The sequence below is a fragment of the Dermacentor variabilis genome, chromosome 3, assembly GCF_050947875.1.
Source record: "Dermacentor variabilis isolate Ectoservices chromosome 3, ASM5094787v1, whole genome shotgun sequence".
NCBI classification, from domain to species: Eukaryota; Metazoa; Arthropoda; class Arachnida; order Ixodida; family Ixodidae; genus Dermacentor; species Dermacentor variabilis.
In genome coordinates, this window is record NC_134570.1 from 228,571,374 (window position 1) to 228,593,868 (window position 22,495).

At 45.5% G+C, this 22,495-nt stretch overlaps 1 protein-coding gene across 1 annotated transcript in view; it reads right to left on the reverse strand.

Moving 5' to 3' along the window:
• The window catches only part of Git (ARF GTPase-activating protein GIT1), a 258,810-nt gene that overhangs the window by 1,632 nt on the left and 234,683 nt on the right, over positions 1-22,495 (reverse strand). The window contains exon 15 of the mRNA XM_075686917.1: positions 2,254-2,312. Within this exon, the coding sequence (XP_075543032.1) occupies positions 2,254-2,312 (59 nt within the window). The remainder of the gene's footprint in view (positions 1-2,253; positions 2,313-22,495) is intronic.

A 22,495-nucleotide genomic window follows, 5' to 3' on the forward strand; every position in this document is an offset into this window, starting at 1 on the left:
TCAGTCTTTCTCTCAAATAAAATGGTCCTTTCATTTCACACACATCATTCTGGCAAGATGTTCTGGGGATTACTTGTAACCCTTCAGCAACTGTGCATGCAATAATGTCTGCTTAAAATCCACCTAGGGTTTGTGGGGTCTCTCACACCCGTACTCTTGGGACAAAGGAACGACAACACAGTAGTGCAAACAATCACAAGGGCATTTATTGCACCTTTCATAGATCAGTGCCTGCTAGCCGAGTTGCTATCCACAAAACATGCCGATGGGCGCGTGACAAATCTAGAAGTCTGACTCACCGCGACCGGAAGCGAGCGAATATGTTCGCCCCATGCTGGATCCCAAGGCCTGGTCGTTCGCGTGTATGGTCACGCGAATCGTGGCGCGTTCGAGGGCGGCCACGCGAGGCGGTCTCGCAGAAGCATGGGTCGGCGCGCACGCGGGAGACGTCCCCGCCGTGCGCCGACCCGCCGGGCAAGAGGGTCGCTGCACGTGCGGCACGGCCGTCCCGCTTGCTGTCTCGAACCCAACAGCCCGAGCGCCTTGCGCCATGCGGGAAAACTAGATCTCAGGGGAGGCGTGAGAGTCACGCATCCCCACAGGTCATATCAATGCTGTACACTGATGACAGCATCAGTTCCTGTGTGAATTCAGAGCTCATTGGCAGGGCAGGTGCTGACTCTTCATTTACCAAGTAACAGTCATCCACATGTGCCCTCACTTGATGAACGATTTCATTTTTGGTTAATTCCACACAGCCGTCAAGCTCGTTGTCAGTGTCTGCAAATTCTTCAAATGTTAATTCGGTGGGAATGGAAACAACTGCCCTTGCAGGCCATTGGATTACAAGGTCCATTAAGGGGGAGCAATGGGCACGCTACCTTCATATGAGATTCTTGTCCCGGTGCAAGTGTGAAGCCTGTGTTGTGATAACAGTCATAAACCATGTCTTGAATCACTGCCTTCCATACTTCTGAAAGCTCGTTGACAACATGCTTTCAGATGTATGCCATAAATCTAATTTCTGCACAATGACGCTGTGCACCTGATAAGTGAGTGAGTGAGTGAGTGAAGAAACTTTATTGCAGATCCGGCGAGGACGCAAACTCGTCGTGCACCCGGCTAGTCCCATGTTGGGACCTGCAGGTCTAGCCCATCGGCCCGGTTGTGGGCACACCGGACAGCCAGGATTTGTTTTTCTAGAGCAGGGCTACACAGAAGCGAGTCCCACTCCTCCTTGATGAACTTGGGGTACGTCGACCCGCACTCCCAGGGCATGCGCACTAGAGCGGAGGTCTGCCCGCAGGACGGGCAGGCGTCGTCACAATACACGTCAGGGTAAGCCTCATGGAGAACGGACAGGCACGGATATGTGCTGGTCTGTCTAAGTGAAGTCTAAGCGAAACGGCTTGTGCCCTATTCAACTTGGGGTGAAGGGGTGGAAAGACCCTTCTAGACATGTACAAGAATTTAATGACCTCGTTGTGAGTAGCGGGAGCATCCCTGTGGCCGTAGGGAGGAGGGGAGTCTGTACTCTTTGCAGAGGAAGCGCGGTCGGTGAGGTCACGCGCAGCCTCGTGAGCAGCGCAGCCTCGTGAGCAGCGCAGCCTCGTGAGCAGACTCATTGAGGCTCAGGGGAGCACCCTCGACTGACCCTACATGAGCGGGAAACCAATGGATTGAATGATGCGTGAGAGCATATGGACACAAGCTGCTAAGAAGACGAGCAGCTTGCTTGGCGATGCAACCTTTCTGAAAAGCCCTAACTGCCGTTTTGGAATCGCTATAAATCTCGGACCCACGACCATCTAGCAGGGCTAGGGTGACGGCGGCTTGCTCGGCGACTCCGGGGTCTTAATTGTGAATGAAGGCGCTATAGGAAAACTTGCCACTGGAGTCGACGACAACAACAAAGGTCTTTCCATCACTGTACTCCGCGGCGTCGACGAAGCTTGCTCTAACGTCTTGTTGCTTGATGTTTGAGGATGGTTGCTGCTCTGGCCTTCCGTCTGCCTTCGTTGTGGACGGGATGGATGTTTCGGGGCACAGGGGCCACTTCAAACTTGTCTCGAATGCATCTAGCGATCGGGGTACTGACCATCGGGAATCCCGCAGGGTGGTAACCCAGCTCTGCGAGGATGCGTTTACCTGCCGCTGTGGTGCTCAGGCACCTGGTGCACCTGATGGTTAGACAGACAAGTGCAGAGCGTGTTCTACTGAAAGCAAAAAATTCGCTCGCTGGCTACAACTCACCAAAATGTTCCATCGCCTTCATGTTCACCATGTGAAAGACTGGCCACCATGTGTCGACACTGTAAAAATGTAATAATTTCCGTTGGCATCAGATTAAACTTGGCATAAGTTTTCATTCCGATTATACTCTTTCTTTACTTGTGAGAACTGAGGTCACATTCACAGCAATTACTGAACATAAAGAGGTGCTGAGCATGACACCTAGAACCCTCGTGATGTTTATTTAACTACAGTTGACTTTCTTTGATTGAACATTGACAGGAATGACAGAATTGATCTACCATATTTATTTGTGTAAGGAGTAAATACGGTAGACCCCCATTTTGGAGCACAAAAATTTGGAAGAATTATGTGTCACCTGCATACCTGCCTGCATGGATTCCATAATTGCACCGGTGCGATCAAAGAGACCACTACGTACGTGTACCGGTTAATTTACGTAAGCCACTGCGAGATGGCCAAGTTACTGCCATTCTGGCATTGTCGTCGTATAGACCGTATCTCACCCGATTGCAGTCATGTGGCATAGATCCAGCGTGCTTCAGTGTATTGGCTGTGCTGACGCGCATCTTTTAGCAGGTTTAACTGCATCATACTTTCAGGTGCATTAACAGAGCATCAAGAAGTGCGCCCATGAATTTTGAATGTGTGGTGCACAATTTTGTTCGAGACGGTCATTAAGAGTGTTAAGGTGACAGTAATCTTAAACATCAATGGAGGGCAACCAGCTTTGAAGAGCACCAATGAGGCGAACTTGTCAAACAACAAGAGGAGTGAAAGCACAAGGACGACAAAATGAAAATGTGCATAAATGGCCGGTAGTAATTGTGTTATTCTGCACAGCAGTCTGAGGCTTCGGTGACTATCCATAAGCCTGTCTTGTGTAAGTCCTGCAGCCTGTAAAAATTGAGGAAAAATGTACAGGATTTACGCGGGCCTCACACAAATATAGTAATTATTCAGCAGGCCAAATTCACATCTTTCGAGTTATTCATGCAGTACTTTACCAATTCAGCAGTTGTGGCAGCCATCCTCAGATGGACTTTGCCAGCTGCCCACTTAGGCTCACATACTGTGTGACAGCTGCAGTTAAATGAATGTTCCATGCCTGCCTCCTTGGTTGTGAGGGGGGATAGCACTCCCAGGGCTAAATCCAAGTAAGTGTTTGGGGGCTGCACAGAAGGTTCCGTCTCCTCCCCTTGTGGCAAGTTATCCACTTTAATTTCCATATATACCTCACTATTTGTACATTTTGATTAAATGTAACGACTACAGTTGAACCGGCTTACACTATATCGGTTATAACAATGAGAAGCTGCTGCACCATTGACTTTTGTACGTCTTGCATGGCGAAATAACCCGCTCACTACAATGCCTCGATGCCGCATTATCGGTTATAACGACGAAGTCTCGCTGCTGGGTGTCTGAGCCGAAAGGTGGTGAAATGTGAAATCCTGGAAAAGAAAAAAAGAAAACGAGAAATTCGACCTGCTGCACGATGGGCTGCTCCAACAGCCGCCGCATGCTCATTTTCCAGCCATCTCTACGTGGCTCTCTCCTCTCGCCCTTCCACCCCTCCAAACACAAATGGGCTGCGCCCATAGCTCTAAGCTGCCCCACCCCTTGAAACACAAATGGACCACGCCAACTGTGCCGCAAGCAGATTGCTCGCATGTTGCTCGCTGGCTCCTTATTCACAGTGTTGCAGGTTTGGCTATATGTAGCCAAATTGGGCTACAGAAAAGACCTGCGAGATGAATTTTAACGCGAAAGTGTTGCAGAAAATCCAGTGTCGGTGCTGAGTGTCGGCGTTGCTGTGTACATGAGAAAAATGATCCCGAACCACGCAGGCCTTCTGCTGGCACATAGGCGTTACTGAACTAATTGAATTTCTAAATGTAAAATGCGTCAGAAAATTCGTTAAGTTCGACTTACACATAACCTACAGGCACGATAGTATAGTGTCGGATTGTAATTTGAATATATGAGAAAACATAGTTGTGTTGCACGGACACTCAAACACACCCCTTTTCTCGCTGCCGTTTGAGGTCTGTGTTATGGCGATTTGGCAAATTGCACCGGCGTGCACTGGGCTGCCCTCGAGCGACAATGATTGGATGAAACGGTGCATTGGAGCGCACCGGTGTACATCGGTGCGAGTTGCCAAATTCGCCATTAGTGGGAACGGTGCGCTCGCGTCCTCGCAACGCCATCTGGATGGCGTTCACATTCGCGGCAGCGGCGGCGCCGTGCAGGGGAAAGAAGAAGAAAAGAAAAACAGGAAACTCGTCTTTGTGCATAGCGTTAGCCACCAGTGTTTGCAGGTAAACATTACGGTTACATAAGCTGCAGTTGCCGGGAAGCGCGAGAAGCAGTCAGGGATTTGAATGCTATTGCCTTCCGCTCTTAAAGGCGAAGCAAGTTCAACTGAGCAGAAGGTTGGTGAATATGTGTGAGATGTGAGAGCAAGCTCCGGTGAGCAGAATTATTTGAATAGGTGTCAGAGCAAGCTCAGCAGAGTAGAACTTTGGTGTATATGAGTCAGAGCAAGCTCAGCTAAGTAGAATTTTAGTGAATATGAGTCGGAACAAGTTTGGCAAAGCAGCATTGTGGTGAATATGAGTAGGAGCAAGCTCAGCCGAGTACAATTTAGGTAAATATTAGTCATAGCAAGCTCGGGTGAGTACAATTATGGTGAATATGAGTCGGAGCAAGCTCGGGTAAGTAGAATTTTGTAGAATTTGTGTGAAAGCCAGCTCGGCTGAGGTATTTTTTGTTCATGCTTACATTCGAGAGACATTTGAATTGGTCTGCCCTCTGCAGCGATTCGCCGGACCTCGAGCTTCCGGGGCCAACCAAAAAGTGTTCTGTCTGCAAGCATGATGTCACTGTTGATGTCAAGGGTCGATCATCACGGCATCATAAACGTTTTGTTACGACAGGTTGCACAAAACGGTATCGCCGTAGTCGAATGCGAAAATGTATATACAAATAAAACTTCAAGTAAAACTGCAAATAAAGATGGCTATATTTGGCTACAATATTTTCTTACTCTTTTTTGTGTTTGGCTACATTTAGGCCACAATTTCTCTAGCTATAGCACCTTGTCCGACCTGGCAACACTGCTGATTGAGCGCAGTTCTGCTACAGTGGCTAGAATTGGGAAGTGTGATGAACGTGCCTGCTCGTATGTGGCATTTTAGGAGGAAACTGCCGGGGGGTGCTGCCACACGGATACACATCGGCCGCGACGGCGGCTAGCAGCCATAGCCCAGCGATGCTTTTGGAATGCAATCATCTGTGCGTGCAGTCTAGCGTGCAATAACAAATACAAGAGCTTCGCAATACATATATATATGCTCACTCGTTCATGGCTGCAAATTGCTATAGCGTAGCATAGTTCCTTACGAATTAAAAGGTGCCAAGGTAACAATTCAATTGAGCACGCGACGATGCTAGAATGCAGCTTGCTTTATCCGGTTATCGAATGCAAAGCAAAAAAATTCCCAATGATAACTTGGAAGCAAACATTTTATTTTCAACAAGCTGCTTACGCAAAAATCTCACTTTTTGAAGAGTGGCTTAGAAACCGTTTAAAACAAACCGTTCTCAGTCATCAATGATGTTTTGCTATGTGACGCACCAAAGCTGGTATCTTTTTTTTTTTCATGAGAACAAAAAACATTTAGTTTAAATAGTTCACAAGCAGTCGTTCAAACTGAATGTTGTCTGCCTCTGTTAAGCGACGCGCCTGAGCTTTAGGTGCTTCTTTTCACAGGAAGACGCTCTCTCTTTGTTGAGTGCCTTCACGTAGAAGTGCAAGCGGGTGACCAAAAAGAATTTTGTAACCTGGTTGATGAGACGGGCCATGCTGTGCACAGCCTAGCATGGCATCATTTTCTTTCAGGCATGAGACAAGCTCTTCCAAGCTGTTACTGTGCAGCTTGTAACTGATCCACATAGAAAAAGTAGTTTCAAGGGCTTCTACATATGAAAAGAGCTTCTCGGAAGAATATGTGAGGCTCCCATTGCCGCAGAACTTGGTGAACGTCCCAAGCTGTTCGTTGGCTTCGTCGGCGGAAACAAGGAGCTCGTCGAAGCATTCCTTGCACGCAGTCTTCAGAATTTTTTTGCGTGCAACATACCCTGCTATGTACAAGACTATCCACAAATTGCTTATCTTTTCAAGGTACTCATGGTTGGGGAGCATTGTGGACTTCTTTATCATGTGAGAAGCTTCTTCAACCTTCTCACTATCCAGCAATGCGTCTAGTTCATGGTTTGCAACCTCACTACTGAGGAGAACTGTCAGATTGCCCCTTTACAGTTGCCAATGCTGGGAGCTTTGGCCAAGTCGTAAAAACTGAGGCAGTTCATGGTGAGCAAGAATTGGGCAGAAGTGGGATGGTCATTGCAACCAGAAAATTGTCTAATGATACCAAACACTTTCTCGAGGCAGTCTTGGCTCAGCCGGCACCTCAGCAGGTAATTAATGTCGAGCTTCTTACTAAGGTACTTCATTAGATCAAGCATGGCGTGAAGGGTGACCTTAGCCCCTCGGCAGTGCTTCCTGAAAGAAACCTGGCTGGTGAAGTTCCCACGTAAGCCTCCCATCGGTTTAGGTAATACATCCTTGATGTGCCTTTCATGTACAGAGTGAGGCTTCAACCTTTCCAATGGAATCCGTGCTGTCATTGCTTTTACTAGCTTCCACATCAGTAGAAAAAAAGGCTTGAGTTGGTGCGGGGTCACCCCAGTGCTCCTTTATTTGTTTCTTGTAGAAAAACATGCCACGAAGCACCTGCAGACTGAAAAGGTGAAATGCCAGTTTTGCCTTCATCTTTTCAAAGTTGCTAAGGCTCATGTGAGCAAGAGTGATCTTTGGCATCACTTTAAGGGTAAGTGTACACTTATCCTCTTTGTGTGCTGCTCTGATGTGCTCAGTAAAAACAGAACCTTCAGGTCTTTTGTACCTTGCTTTAATCAGGCCATTTCGAACAGATTTTATCAGGTGTGGAAAATCTGAAATGAAGAAGAAGCGTCTTCCACTGTCAACAGGATATGGTGCAGATGGCTTTAAGGACATCGAGAAGCCAGAAATCCCAAAAAGGCGCTGCATTGAACGGTTCCATGAAGCTCCATCCGCCGTGATATAATCCACCTTCAGCCCAGCCTTTTCTGCGAGCAACATGGCTTATATTAAGATCTTGCACAAAAGCGCAGCCTTCACGTTTTCCCTGGAAGCGAAAACTCCGATTATCTGGCGCCAAGAACCAGTGAAAGGCTGAAACGTGATCGCAGAGAAGATGTTTGTCGTTTTCAAGTGTGAATTTTCCTAAGTGCATCAGGCCTTCCACTTACTATTCTGCGCCAACATTCACAAAGTCTGACAGCTTCATTTCATCTACAATCAGGTTGCCGTGGCATTTGAATTGCTGCATGGATTTTGTTTTTCTTGCAATCCCTGTGATGATAGCAGGGCGGAAGCTAAGCACACTCTTGTATTTCCCGGAAGCACGTTGAAACAGCTGGGGAGGATGAGTATGCCTTCTCGCTGGACATGATCGTAGAGCCTCGGGCTTTTCATTCGCACTATTACAAAATCGAGCAACCAGCCCGGATTGTACTGCATACCTTTCGTTGATTTGCGGCAAGCGGCTTGAAAGCATTGAATAACAGCAAGTCCTTGCTTCGGTGGAAGGGCTTGCGACTGGTCTGCGAGGATGCCCTCTTCAAGTTCTGCACTTTGTCTCTTCAGTTCCTCAACAGCTTGATTGTAAAGCGACAGCTTGGCTTTCAGCTGACGAGTGGCTTGTGTGTCCGCTCTTCTACGCTTTGAAATTGCTGCAGCAGAAAAAGAAAAGAGCGCTACTTCCCACAGGTCAGGGTGTGTGGCGTCACTGAAACAGCAGAGCCGGCACGACTCTCAGTGGGCGACGTGTAAACGTCGGCGTGCACCTCCTCGCGGCTTCAATGTGCTGTGTAGGCACTGCGTGCTGCTTATCACACTTCCCTATCCTAGCCACTGTAGCTCTGCATTAATTTTGTTGGTTGCGTTGAAGTTGTTCCTGGACACGCAGTTTCTCAACCTTGCTTGACTTGCCATCGAAACGGAAGAAGGATGATCCGCCCACTGATCATCGGCAATGCACGACGTTGCCGGTGAAAGATTGGAATCATCGTTGCCGGTGATAGATTTGGAAACTAAGTGCTTCTAACCAATGAGACGATCGTCACAAACGTGCTTGCATCAGGTAGCAACGGCAACGACGGCAGCAATGATGCGGTAGGGCAGGCTGCCTCAAACTTTTCTTCACAGGAGACCTGGCAGATGATTCAGTCCCTCCAGGGCTTCATTTTCGCGAGGAACCTTCCGCTGCACTAAGTGGAGCACTTGGATGTTTTGGAGAAGGATGTTGGCAAGCATCACGTAAAGCATGCAAGGCTGACAGACATTAGCTTTTCTCGTGCAAGCCAGTGAGAAGTACATGGCGAGATGCTTGTTGTGATTTCTCCTCAGCATTTCTTCTGAAATTCTCAAGCTGACAGGCTGCCATGGCAGTCTTCTCGCAAATTTTAAGAGGCCCCTTTTGGGGCCATCAAAGTGATGCCTTGGCGGTGCTCGCATATCACTTGCCACCCGTGACACCTCTTTCTAGTTGTTATAGCAGTGCCATTCTTTAACGCCGACAGCCGCGGCTTGTTACACGTGATCAAAGCGGCCAGGAAGCTGTTAAACGAGTGAACACAATCAGCAGCCAGGCGGAAGAAGGTGGTTGGGAGGGGCACTGGCCTCCCCGCCATTATAGTTTTCTTGCGCCAACTCTGCCATCCCCCTATTTTGATTTGGTCAGGCAACCAGATTAAAACAATTATCTGTTATAGCAATAAAATTTTCGTGGCGCGTGAATATTGTTACAAGTGGGTTCGACTGTGCATGCGTCGATGGTAACTTCACTGCCTGTTACCTCATATGGCTGTCGCACAAGGCTGGTTTCTGGCTAACGCTGACCTACTTTCTAATTTAGACCCATCTTCATAGACCTGATTTAGAGATAATTTATTTCAGCCTGGGTTACCTCAAGGGTATTTAATATGGTGGATATAATTGATTGCTGTGGTTGTCACAGATCATGACGCAGCAGCGCAAGAAAAGTCACATACGGATAAGAACGTCATGAACATATTCCAATCACCCAGTTTTCTTTTCCCGTTGCTATTCATTCTTGTTTTGTCTTTCATGCCAAATAAATACCCTTCAAATGCAGCATTGTGAGTAATAATGTAGGTATTATGGCACAGGTTCCCCTTAAAGCCTCATTTTATATACACTGGCCAACCATTGGGTTTATGGTTTCTTTATGTTTTGACGGAATGGTTTTAGCCACGTTATGACGCACTGATGTCTTCCATGTGTGTTTCGAGAAGTCACCAGGATAGCTCCTAATGCGCATGCACATTGTTTAGTTGTTGACATGTTGGCCTGTTTGGCCGATGTATGTAGATGTGATTTCCCCCAAAATAAATCTTCAGTTGTGAGTCAGTGCCAGTGTCTGTACTTCTTTCCCTTTGTCCTCGTCTGTTTTGCGCTGTTAGTTTCCGAATCATGAATCACCACCAACTCGCCCACGTTTCTCTTCTAGTACAGCCTCATTTTCAGTTTTTCCTGTTCAGTAAAACTGCACGATAATACACTACAATAGTAATAATACAATAGTACACTACATCTCCAGGCTTGGAGTGGCGTCTCACACCGGCAAAAACGTTGAGAGCAAATGGGGCTATACTAATCCAGGTACAACCAAATTGGGAAGACCCACTAAGCTTCAACAAGACACTCCCTCATCAAAACAGGAATTGGCCCCCCCAAGCGCAGTATTCGGCCGTTCCTTCCCTCATGATTCCTACAATTAAACTACGGCCCTCAGTCCCCAGCAGCTGCAGAGCACCTGACCAAGGCGGTGGTCAGACCTGTAATGCAGCAGAGGGAGCCTAAGAATCTCTGGACCCGGACAGGCAACCAATGAAAACTGACCCTTACAACGTTTAACACCTGAACCCTCTCGAGTGAAGCTAACCTAGTAGGACTCTTTGAGGAACTATCAGGCATTGTTTGGGATGTCATTGGCCTTAGTGAGGTTAGAAGAACTGGTGAGGCTTATACAGTGCTGACAAATGGCCACGTCCTCTGCTATACAGGACTACCAGATAAGCAGTTCGGAGTAGGATTCCTAATCCATAATGACATAGCGGGCAACACTGATGAGTTCTACAGCATTAATGAGAGGATAGCAGTAGTTGTAATAAAGCCACGTAGGAAGTGTAGAACAAAAGTAGCAGAGACCTACGCTCCAACCTCCAGTCACGATGATGAATAAAACGGTTTTAAGATGTTGAATTAGCAATGCAAAAAGTACAAACTCAGTATACTGTAGTCATAGGCGACTTCAATGCAAAAATGGGGAAAAAGGAGGCTGGTGAACAAGCAATTGGTAACTACGGCGTGGACTCTACGAACACTCGAGGAGAGATGTTGGTAGAATTCACGGAAAGGAATAAGCTGCGAATAATGAGCACCTTCTTCAGAAAACGGAACAAAAAGTAGACCTGGAAAGGCCTTAATGGTGAAACAAACAATTAAATTGATTTCATACTCTCTGCCGATCCTAGCATATTGCAGGATGTAGAAGTGTTAGGTAGGGTAAAGTGCAGTGATAGGCTAGTGAGGGCTAGGATCCACCTCAATTTGAAGAGAGAAAGAGTAAAATTGGTCAAGAAGGAACAGGCCAACCTAGATGCAGTAAGGGTAAAAGCGGAACAATTCAGGTTGGCACTTGCAAACAGATATGCAGCCTTAGAACAGACAGATGAAGATGAGATAGAGGCAATTAATGAAACCGCAACTAGGCTGACTTCAGAAGCAGTAATTGAAGTGGTAGGTAAGGCACCAAGGCAACCAGTAGGTAAGCTCTCCAAAGTAACAAAGGACCTAATAAAGAAATGGCGAAGGATGACAGTGTTGAACTTGAAAAAGGGGTACCAGCAAAACACAAAGGACGCGCACACAAGGAAAAGGTGTTAGACACGGACGGACACCTTTTTTTTGTGTGCGCGTCCTTTGTGTTTCCCTGGTACCCCCGTTTTCAAGTTCCTCATGCACCAACTGGCCCAAGAGCTTGCACAAATAAAGGTGTCAAACGCAAGAGATCAGATAGAACTTGCGGAACTGTCAAAACAAATCAACCAGGAGAAAATAAGGGATATGAGAAATTATAATGTGACAAAGACTGAGGAAGCCGTAAAAAATGGACGCAGCCTGAAATCAGCAAGAAGGAAACTTGGCATAGAACAAATCAAGATGTATGCACTGAAAGATAGGCAGGGTAATATCATCAGCAATCTTTAAGATATAGTAAATGAGTGGAAAAATTTTATGCTGACCTGTAGAGTACCCAAAGCAGCCACGATACCTCCATTCGAAGTAGTAATGAACAGGTTACAGAGGCTCCTTCTATAACTAATGAAGCTAGAAAGGCCTTGCAAGACTTGAAGGACTACCACAGCAGTTTAATCAAAGATCGAGACCTAATGCTTGAAAAACTAATGGCCCTTTATACAAACTGTCTATCGACTTACACGGTCCCAGAGCACTGGAAGAATGCCAACATTATACTAATCCACAAAAAGGGAGACATTGAAGAATTGAATTATAGGCCCATGAGCTTACTTCCAATATTATATAAAATATTCGTCAAGACAATCTCCATTGGAATAAGGGCAACACTGGACTTTGGGCAACCAAGGAAACAGGCAGGTTTCAGAAAGGGATACTCTACAATGGATCACATCCATGTCATTAATCAGGTAATCAAGAAATCCGCAAAGTACAATAAGCCTCTCTATATGGCTTTCGTAGGTTACGAAAAGGCATTTGATGCAGTAGAGATACCAGCAGTCATAGAGGCATAACGTAATCAAGGAGTAGAAGACGCTTAAGTAAATATCTTGGAAAGTATCTGCAGAGATTCCACAGCTACCTTAATTCTCCACAAGAAAAGTAGGAAGATACCTATAAAGAAATGGGTCAGACAAGGAGACAAAATCTCTCGAATGCTATTCACAGCATGCTTGGAAGAAGTATTCAAGCATTAAACTGGGAAGGCTTAGGAGTAAGGATCAACAGCGAATATCTCGGCAACCTTCAATTTGCAGATGACATTGTCCTGTTCAGCAACACTGGGGATGAGTTACAACAAATGATTGAGGACCTTAACAGGGAGAGTGTAAGAGTGGGGTTGAATATTAATATGCAGAAGACAAAGATAATGATCAATAGCTGGGCAAGGGAGCATGAGTTCAGGATCGCCAGTCAGCATCTAGAGTCTGTGAAAGAGTATGTTTACCTATGTCAATTACTCACAGGGGACCCTTACCATGAGAACGAAATTTACAGAAGAATAAAAATGGGTTGGAGCACATTCGACAGACATCGTCAGATCCTGAATAGAAGCTTACCATTATCACTAAAAACAAAGGTGTACAATCAGTGCATTCTTTTGGTACTGACATATGGGGCAGAAACTTGGAGACTGACAAAGAAGCTCGAGAACAAGTTAAGGACCATGCAAAGAGCGATGGAACGAAGAATGTTAGGCATAACGTTAAGAGATGAAAAGAGAGTGGTGTGGATCAGAGAGCAAACAGGGATAGCTGATATTCTAATTGACATTAAAAGAAAGAAATGGAGCTGGGCAAGTCATGTAATGTGTAGGTTAGGTAACCGGTAAACCATTAGGATTACAGAATGGGTGCCAAGAGAAGGGAAGCGCAGTCAGAAAACTAAGTGGGGTGATGAAATTAAGAAATTTGCAGGCGCTAGCTGAAATAGGTTGGCGCAGGACAGGGGCAAATGGAGATTGCAGGGAAAGGCCTTCGTGCGGCAGTGGATATAAAATAGGCTGACGACGATGAATGTGACTAGCAAAGAGATGGTCAACAAGGGCCTCAGCTCTGAATTGCAATCTCACTGTTGATCAGTCCTACAAACTTGTTAGGAGAAGGGTGAATGTGCTTCTTGATACCACAACTAGAACAGATAAAATGACTAATGAATGCGTTTAATGTGCTGATCTATAAGATGAGGATGCCACCCATGTGATGGGGATAAAAAAATATGACCTTAACAGATCTGATTACAGCTCTCCTAGAGAAGTAGTCGCATTGAATAAAGCTTTCATGCTAGTATGAAAAATTTAAATAGGCAGGTTGAACCAAATTCAACACAGATAAGAGTAATGGCATCCTTGGTAATTTGCATCGGTGCACTCGTATGTCGTTAAACCACACCGGTGCACACCCGCCATGGATGGATGGATGTTATGAGCATCCCCTTTGTAATTGGGCAGCGGGTTGCGCCACCAAGCTCTCACTATTATACTGCCTGATGTCCTACCTAGGTTAAAAAAAGAAAAAAAAAACAACAATGAATTCCCATAAAGAAATTTTCTGACCCCTTATTGTGAACTTTGTTTTTGTACGTCTCCATTTTTTATCATTTCTCTACTTCTACCACTCTTCCAATCGCCTCTTACTAATCACTATTGCAGACATGTTTATTTTCCCCCTGCTCTCGCTTAACCCAAGGGCTTTAAGGAGGCCAGAGGTGCATAAATCGACCACTGGGCAGATATCATCACATTCTAATAAAACATGCTCCATTGTTTCCTTAGCTTTACTGCAGCAAGCACATACTTATTCTTCTTTCTTATATCTCGCTTTATAGGTGCGTGTTCTAAGGCATCCTGATCTCGCTTCGAAAAGCAACGAGCTTGCCTTTGAGATGTCATAAATTCTTCTTTCCCGATTTCGTTTTTTCCTCTTAAGTAGTTACTCATGGCAGGTTCCTTTTCCATTGCTGCCACCCATGAGATTAGTTCAGCCTCTCTGACTGTCCGCTTGACCTTCTTTGTTGCTGTGTTGCCCACCCTACAGGCCGTGTACCTGCTGGTAAGCTTTTGAGTTCTTTTCGTCCACTGTGAATCCATGCTATTCCTGTACAAATACCTGAACACTCTCCCAGCCCAATTACTTTCTTCCATATTCCTCAGTCATTTTTCATAATCAATTTTACTGTGAGCTTCTATCACTTCAAAACTAGTCCAGCCCACATCACCCTGTACAGCTTCATTTGTAGTCTTCCTGTGAGTGCCCAAAGCAGGGCGTCCCATTGACCTTTGGTTCGCATCGAGTCCTGATTGTGCCCTGGATTTCAAGCAAGCAACCGCATATCCAAAGGTAAGTCCTGGAACTATTACACCTTTCCACATACCCCGGAGCACCTCGTACCTATTGTATCCCCATAGCGCTCTGTGCTTCATTATGGCTGCAATTCTCTTCCCCTTCACTGTTATTGTTTTTTCCTGTGTTTCCATATACCTGTTGCCTTCGTTTATCCATTTACCAAGGTATTTATATTCTTCTAGCCGAGGTATTTCCTGGCCCTGTAGTGCCACTGTCTGTTCACTGTTTTCATTGAATACACACCTGATTTTCTAATGCTAAATTTCAAACCTAAATTGTTGCCTTCCTGTCCACAGATATTAGTCAGACGTTGCAAATCACTTTGCTTGTTAGCTAGCAACACAATGTCGTCCACATAAAATAAACCTGGGAGCTGCTGCTCTACTACTGTACCCGCCTGTTTGTATGAGAGATTAAAACCGATGTTACTCTCTTCTAACGCCCTCTTCATCCTCACCATGCATATCATAAACAGCAATGGAGATAAAGAGCACCCCTGCCTCAGCCTTTGTTGATATCAACTTTTTCTTCGCTCCTCATCTCTTCCCATTCAACGCAAACGGTATTTTCTAGATAAATCTCTCTCAAAAGCTGTAGACAATCGTCAGCTAAGCCTTCCCCTTCCAGAATATTCCGCAAAATGTCACGGTCTACGCTGTCATGCATTCCTGCAATGTCCAAAAAGGCCACATATAATGGTCTGCTTTCTGCTCTTGATATTTTGGTACACTGAGTAAGAATAAATAAGTTATCATCTAAACACTTACCTATTCTGAAGCCGTTCTAAAGTTCTCCCAAACTGCCATTATTCTCTGCCCATGCTTGCAGCTTTAATTTGATTGCCTCCATTGGTAACCCGTATGTTACCGATGTAATGGTCAACAGTCTATACAAGTGAATTCTATCTTTCTCCCCTTTACCTTTATAAATTAAATTAATTCTACTTTGTCACCAACTGACTGGTATTAATCTATCTTTTAAAGTTTTTTTCACTGTTTTCACCAGAGCTTCCTTACTTTTTGGTCCTACTAGTTCATTAATCAGCCTAACACGAGCCTTGTCTAGCCCTGTGGCTGTGCGCTTAGGAATTTTCTCTTCGGCTTTCTTCCAGTTGAAATTTGTCAGCACCAGCTCTTTTTCCACCTGGTTCTTTTTCATGCTCTTTTTTTCTTCAAATACAACCTCGTCATTGCATTCCAAAGATTCGGCTATTATTTTTCGGATGTAATTTATTGCTGCTTCCCCTTCCAGTCTGTTTTCATCATTGTCTAGAATATGTTGTTGTATTGTTGTTAACTTCCCGCCTAATAAATTTATGGTTCCAAAATATTCTAGGTGCAGTCTTCTTTTCCTCATGTATTTCTGACAACCAAAGTTCACTTTCACCTTTTATCTTTGCTTGCACCAGTATTTGAACCATAGACTTTTTCTCCCGATATATTTCCCATTTACTGGCCACTTCATCCTGCAGCAACTGCGCCTTCTCTACCTGCCTGTGCTCTCGGGATGCTTTCTGTCGATTGGCGATCGCTTCTCGTATCTTGCTGTTCCCAACCAGCTTTTTGGTTTCTTTCTTCCTTTCCAACGAACATGTTGTTTCTCTTTCCGTATTTCTCTCATTATTACACTTAGAAGCTCACTATATTCCCACTCTTTACTTGGCCATTTGCCAAGTTCTTCCTCGACCTGTGTGACTATATTTGTTGTTTGTTCAGCATTCAAATTTGGACTGGCCATTTTGCTCTCCTTGCTCTCTTTCCCAACTACATATCCCATTTTCAATATGATGTGTTTATGGTCACTCCCTATGCTGCTATACCCTTTCTCGTCAATGACAATTTCTCTCAACTTATCATGAATTCCTTCTGTAATCTGACAGTAATCAATGGTTGATTGCCAGTTTCCCACTTCCTACGTTACCTGCCCTTCACACTTAGGGCCCTGTATTCACGATAACGAGGTTATGTTGCTCACAAAGGTCTAGCATTGACTTCCCGTTATTGTCGGTATAGCCATCTAAATCCTGTATGTGGGCATTCATGTCACCTAATAGGACAATTTCAGCACGATTCCTGCAATCTTTAATACCAGTGCTTATACATTCCACTAACTCTTTATTCATCTCTGTGCAATTATCTCCAGTTCACAAATACGTAAGGCCCAGTCAAGTTTTTTTTCCCGCTCATTGTACCTGATAACCAAAGATGCTCTTGAGATATTGAATTTACTTTTTTCCATTTGGCTCCCTAATGGATGAGCATTCCGACTTCCCCTTCTCATTCTTTCCGACTTAGTTCTGTTGCACCCTTCACAAACATAATTCCCAATCACTGGTGGCTTTTTCCGAGTCAAGGTGCATTTTTGTAACCGTACACACCCCTATTTGTTCTCTATTCAACTGCCCTGCATGTTGATGTAGCCTATGGCATGGCGAGCTCTCTTTATTGTTTTTCTCCTTTTTCTGTTACTGACGGCGATGCTATTCTGAGGTTTCCCTAGAGGACCTTCTTCATTACTATCTACTCTGGCCTCCTGAGCACCCGAGGACCCCCTAAAGAAGCAACAGCATGACCAGCAAGTCGCCAGCCCACTCCTCGTCCAAACATGTAATTGAAGTGGATCCTCTCTCATTCAAAACCACCACACCTTCTCACTACCTTGTTTACTTCGACAACCTTGAAACATTTTTGTCAGCTCATTTTCTGTATCGCCTAATTAGCAGCCAGTACGGTTTTTTGTACGTGACTGTCATGTACAGGCACCTCTGGCACCGTGCACACCACGATCTGCACGTGAGGGGATAGTTTGCGCAAGTCATCCACCCCCTTCGCCAGGCGCTGGGCTAGTCCTGTCCCTTTCCTGTTTAGGGCGTCGCCCACCTGTTACTATGACAAGGTTGTGCACGTGGGCTTTTTCCAAAAGTTTTGCTTGTTTTCACCTATGGCAGAACCCAGTGTCCACCCCGGAAATGTCCCTACCGCCAGTGTTTTATCGTCTTTCACCCTCTCCAGAATTGCTTCTGAGCGCCTAGCCAGGTTTGAGCAGCTGGCGATAATCACCATTTCACTCTCTCCTTCCTCTCCCTGCTTCCCTTTGTCCTTTTCTGTGTGATTCAGACTTGACAAGGGGCATTGACCCTAGCACTCCTGCTCTTTTCACGTCGCGGCCTCAAGGTAGGTGCCGCTCTTTACATCTACCCTCTTCCCACGTAGCACATATTCCACATGCTTTGCTGACACTCCCTCTACTGTCACAACGGGGGACTGCGTTCCACTGCCACGACCATTCTCGTTCACAATGGCGGCCCTCTTCAGCTTTTCCTCGGCTGCTTGAAGTCCTTTTTCCACTATCTTCCATGCGTCACGCTCCATATTTAGCTCATTTTTGAGCTCTTCGACTTGTTTGACAAGTTCATCTTGGAAAGCATCCATTTTCCTCAGCCTAGCATCGACATCACAGTGTGTGCCTATTGACTCGATTTGCTCTCCATTCTCATCCGTCCCCTCGTCTGCCTTGAGGGACCGTCCCGCACACTGCATGCTTTCCCGGCTTTCTTGCCACGCATTGCATGGCTTTTTCTAATGCAAATAGTGTATTACAGTAAAACCTCCCTAATTTGAATGTGGTTAATTCAAAATTCCGGATAATTCTAATGTTTTCTGCGATCCCGTATTTTCCAATGTAAGTTTGACCGGATAATTCGAACCGGCAGCCTAGGCCAACCCGGTTAATTAGAAGATTTGGGGTGCTATCCGGCAATTCCCGATCCCCATCATCATCATCAGCCTGGTTACGCCCACTGCAGGGCAAAGGCCTCTCCCATACTTCTCCAACAACCCCGGTCATGTACTAATTGTGGCCATGCCGTCCCCGCAAACTTCTTAATCTCATCCGCCCACCTAACTTTCTGCCGCCCCCTGCTACGCTTCCCTTCCCTTGGGATCCAGTCCGTAACCCTTAATGACCATCGGTTATCTTCCCTCCTCATTACATGTCCTGCCCATGCCCATTTCTTTTTCTTGATTTCAACTAAGATGTCATTAACTCGCGTTTGTTCCCTCACCCAATCTGCTCTTTTCTTATCCCTTAACGTTACACCTATCATTCTTCTTTCCATAGCTCATTGTGTCGTCCTCAATTTGAGTAGAACCCTTTTAGTAAGCCTCCAGGTTTCTGCCCCGTAGGTGAGTACTGGTAAGACACAGCTATTATATACTTTTCTCTTGAGGGATAATGGCAACCTGCTGTTCATGATTTGGGAATGCCTGCCAAACGCACCCCAGCCCATTCTTATTCTTCCGATTATTTCCGTCTCATGATCCGGATCCGCCGTCACTACCTACCCTAAGTAGATGTATTCCCTTACGACTTCCAGTGCCTCGCTGCCTATTGTAAATTGCTGTTCTCTCCCGAGACTGTTAAGCATTACTTTAGTTTTCTGCAGATTAATTTTTAGACCCACTCTTCTGCTTTGCCTCTCCAGGTTTTTTTCACCGCAAACCCGACGAAACGACGGCCGTTACAAGCTGCGAGGTGACGGCACATAGCAATTGTGATTATTTATAGACAAAGCGCCCAACCCGTAGTCCTGCTAGCAAAAAAAATCAGTCCACGGTGCGTCCCGTGTACCACCGAAACGCGTGCCTGCAGAGGAGACGTGCTTCGCTGCTACGCAGCGGGCGTACTGGTTTTTGACACGTGCTCTTGTCCCCGACTCCGCACGCTCCTCGTTGCCGACGCGACTCCTGGCTGCCGTTCACCCATTCTCTCTCCGCACCTGCAGCGACGTGTCTGCCCGATCTGCACCGTTTCTTTGTGTGCGGTGGTTAGGGGTGTTGCAGCTAGCTTGGTGTTCTTTTTTTTTTCTTAACTGTGAAGAAGTGTCTGTGAGCGAAGATGCCAAAGTATAAGACTTTAACCCTGCTGCAGAAGTTCTGCTTGATCCAAGAAGCGGGTAAGAACACGTGTTCCAAGACCAACTTGGCTGAAAGGCACAGCGTGCCCTTCTCGACATTGTCCACAATGTTGAAGAACAAGTCGAACGTACTGGAGGCCTACAGCAAGACATATTCTTCATAGCGGTTGTGAGTATGAGCTCCCACGTACCAAGATGTGGAATCAGCTTTACTTCGCTGGCTGCAGAAAGCAAATGCAGCCCACCTTGCTGTTAATTGAACGATACCGTGGGAGAAGGCCAACAACTTGGCTCTACAACTCGGGCACGAAGAGTTCAAGTGTAGCAATGGATGGTTCAGCCATTTTAAGGAGTGCAATAATTTGACCTTCGTAGCCGTCTGCGGCAAGAGCGGCAGCACAAATGAGAGAGTTGTCGACGACTGGAAGAAACATACCCGTTGCTTAGCGAGTGTGGTGCAGACGATGTGTACAACCTTGACAAGGCAGCCCTTTTTTACAATATGCTGCCCACAAAAACGTTTGCATCGAAGGACACCATGGTCAAGGGTCGAAAGCAGAGCAAGGAAAGAATTGATGTTCTGTTCGGCACGACTATGTTCTGTAAACACAAGCTGCCGCTACTTGTAGTTGGAAAGAGTGGGAAGGCCTCGCTGCTTTAATAATGCACGGCTGTCGTCAAGGGATGAGCTTATCTACCGGCATAACAAGAAAGCCTGGGTCACAGGCGCAATATTTGAAGGCTACGTTCGGCAGCTTGACCGCAAGTTCGCGGCCACAAGCAGGAATGTACTCTTCATTGCTGATAATTGCCTGGTGTATGGTGACATCCCACACCTGAAAGCTATCAGGATGGTATTTCTTCCTCTGAACACCACGTTGATCTCACAGCCAATAGACCAAGGTGTCATTCACCACACGAGGAAGCTTTACCGCCACCACCTGCTCAAGCGCATGCAGGCATCGACCTCCTCGGGGCCATATGTCTTATTGTGTGTGCATAGAAGCAAGTGATACCCACTTTGAGTGTGCGGTGTTTTGAACATGCTGGCTTCCCAAAGGAAAGCACCATCGACACTGATGCTGACTATTCATGTGAACTTGGTGAAGAAGGGGCCGAGTATTGCGACTACATCAATGCACTCTGCGCAGAGGATAGCGAATCCGGTAGTCGGCTTTGCCGTGTATCTGAACTTTGAAAATTATCAACAAACAAGCTACTCAGACTTGGAGAGTGAAGCTACTGCTGATGCGACTATGTGTGATGACAGCGATGACGACGACGACGCTAACGAGCCCTCTCGAGCACTCGCTCTTGGGTGAAGTTATTGGATTGTTGAACGTTATTCACAGTTTTTGCCACGGTGTAAATTCTCCAATGCTTGGAGAATTTGGTTTGAGGCTCCCTTGGAGCCTCGAACTACAGGACACGGCAAACCAGCATCTCTGATTACTTTAAGTAGTCCAAAGATCGCCGAATAAAGGTAATGCATTCCTGAAGCGAAATTTTTTGCCTGCGTTGCATTTTCTTCTGTGTTCGGTTAATTTAAAAACCCACTTTATTCGAAGATTTCTTTGCGGTCCCGATGACTTCGAATTAACGAGGTTTTACTGTACTATAATACTACAATAATGCAGAGCACGTGCCTTCTAGCAAGAACCGATACGCACATGATCTAAATCCTTAAAATGCTGCAATGTAATTCTCACCAATGTTTTAAAAGCAATCAATGCTGCACAGACTTAAAATGTGACACGTTTTCGCACTCGTTCAACCATGCAGCCACGCTCTCACTTTCCTACCAAAGCAATATTCCTGATACCAAAGCACACACAGGAAAACCACTAATAGCTATTAGTCTTGCCACTTGCAAGCTACTATTTAAAGGCTACAAAGACTTAACGTCTCACCCGGTTGCACGTGCTGAAACACGTGGCGCAAAAAGACGCTCTGACTATACTGCAAAACCAAATATACACGAAACACGAAAAAGAATAAAAAAAAAAAACAGCGAATCCTTATTTAAAGGCTAAAAAGATCAGCAAGTCAAAAATTGAAGCAAGCTCAAAGCATGCACAAATAACTTATGATTTTGTCGCCACCACGGAGTCCTGGAATATCCAATCCATTCGCCACAAAATCTCAGATGTCGAGATATGATATCTTGATTTGATACAAGGATGGCGTCTGAGACACCATGGATGGATGGATGTATGTTACGAGCGTCCCCATTGGAACGGGGCAGTGGGTTGCACGACCAAGCTTTTGCTATTATACTGCCTAATGTCCTACCTAGGTTAAAAAAGAAAACAAGAAAAAAAAACCCTATGAACTCCCACTACCAAATTTTCTTATCCCCTATTGCAAGCTTTGCTTTTGTATGTCTCCGTTTTTTTGTTGTGTCCCTACTTTTCTTCCACCAATCTCCCAATCACCTCTTACTCATCTCTATTGCGGAAATGTTTACTTTTCCACTGCTCTCACTGAACCCAAGGGCTTCAAGGAGGCCAGTGGTGCCTAAATCGACCGCTGGGCAGACGTCTTCACATTCCAATAAAACATGCTCCATCGTTTCCCGAGCTTTACCGGAGCAAGCACACGCTTCTTCTTCCTTCTAATATCTTGCATTATAAATGCGTGTTTTAAGCCATTCCGATCTCGCTTTGAAAAGTCATCCTTGATAAGCCATCCTTGATGAAAAGGGCGCACCCTGTTGGGAAATGTGTTTTTGTTCTCTTTTGTTTTTGTTCTCTTTTGTTTTTGTTTTTTTTTAGAGGGGCAGGGGAGACAGTCCACATAAAGAAAAATTAGAGCATGTTTATCTTTACTTCGGGTCATGAAACATACACTTGAACAAATAAAACAAGAATGTAATGTTATTTGAGTTAAAACTTTAGTAAAGCAATGAAATAATTAGTAATTGTTTTCATAACTGAAAACTTGCTCTAGCATATCAAGAATGCTCCCAAAGGCTATGTGTTAAGCTTTCCGTGCCTCAAAGCGGCCTGCAACACTTTTTTTAAAGCT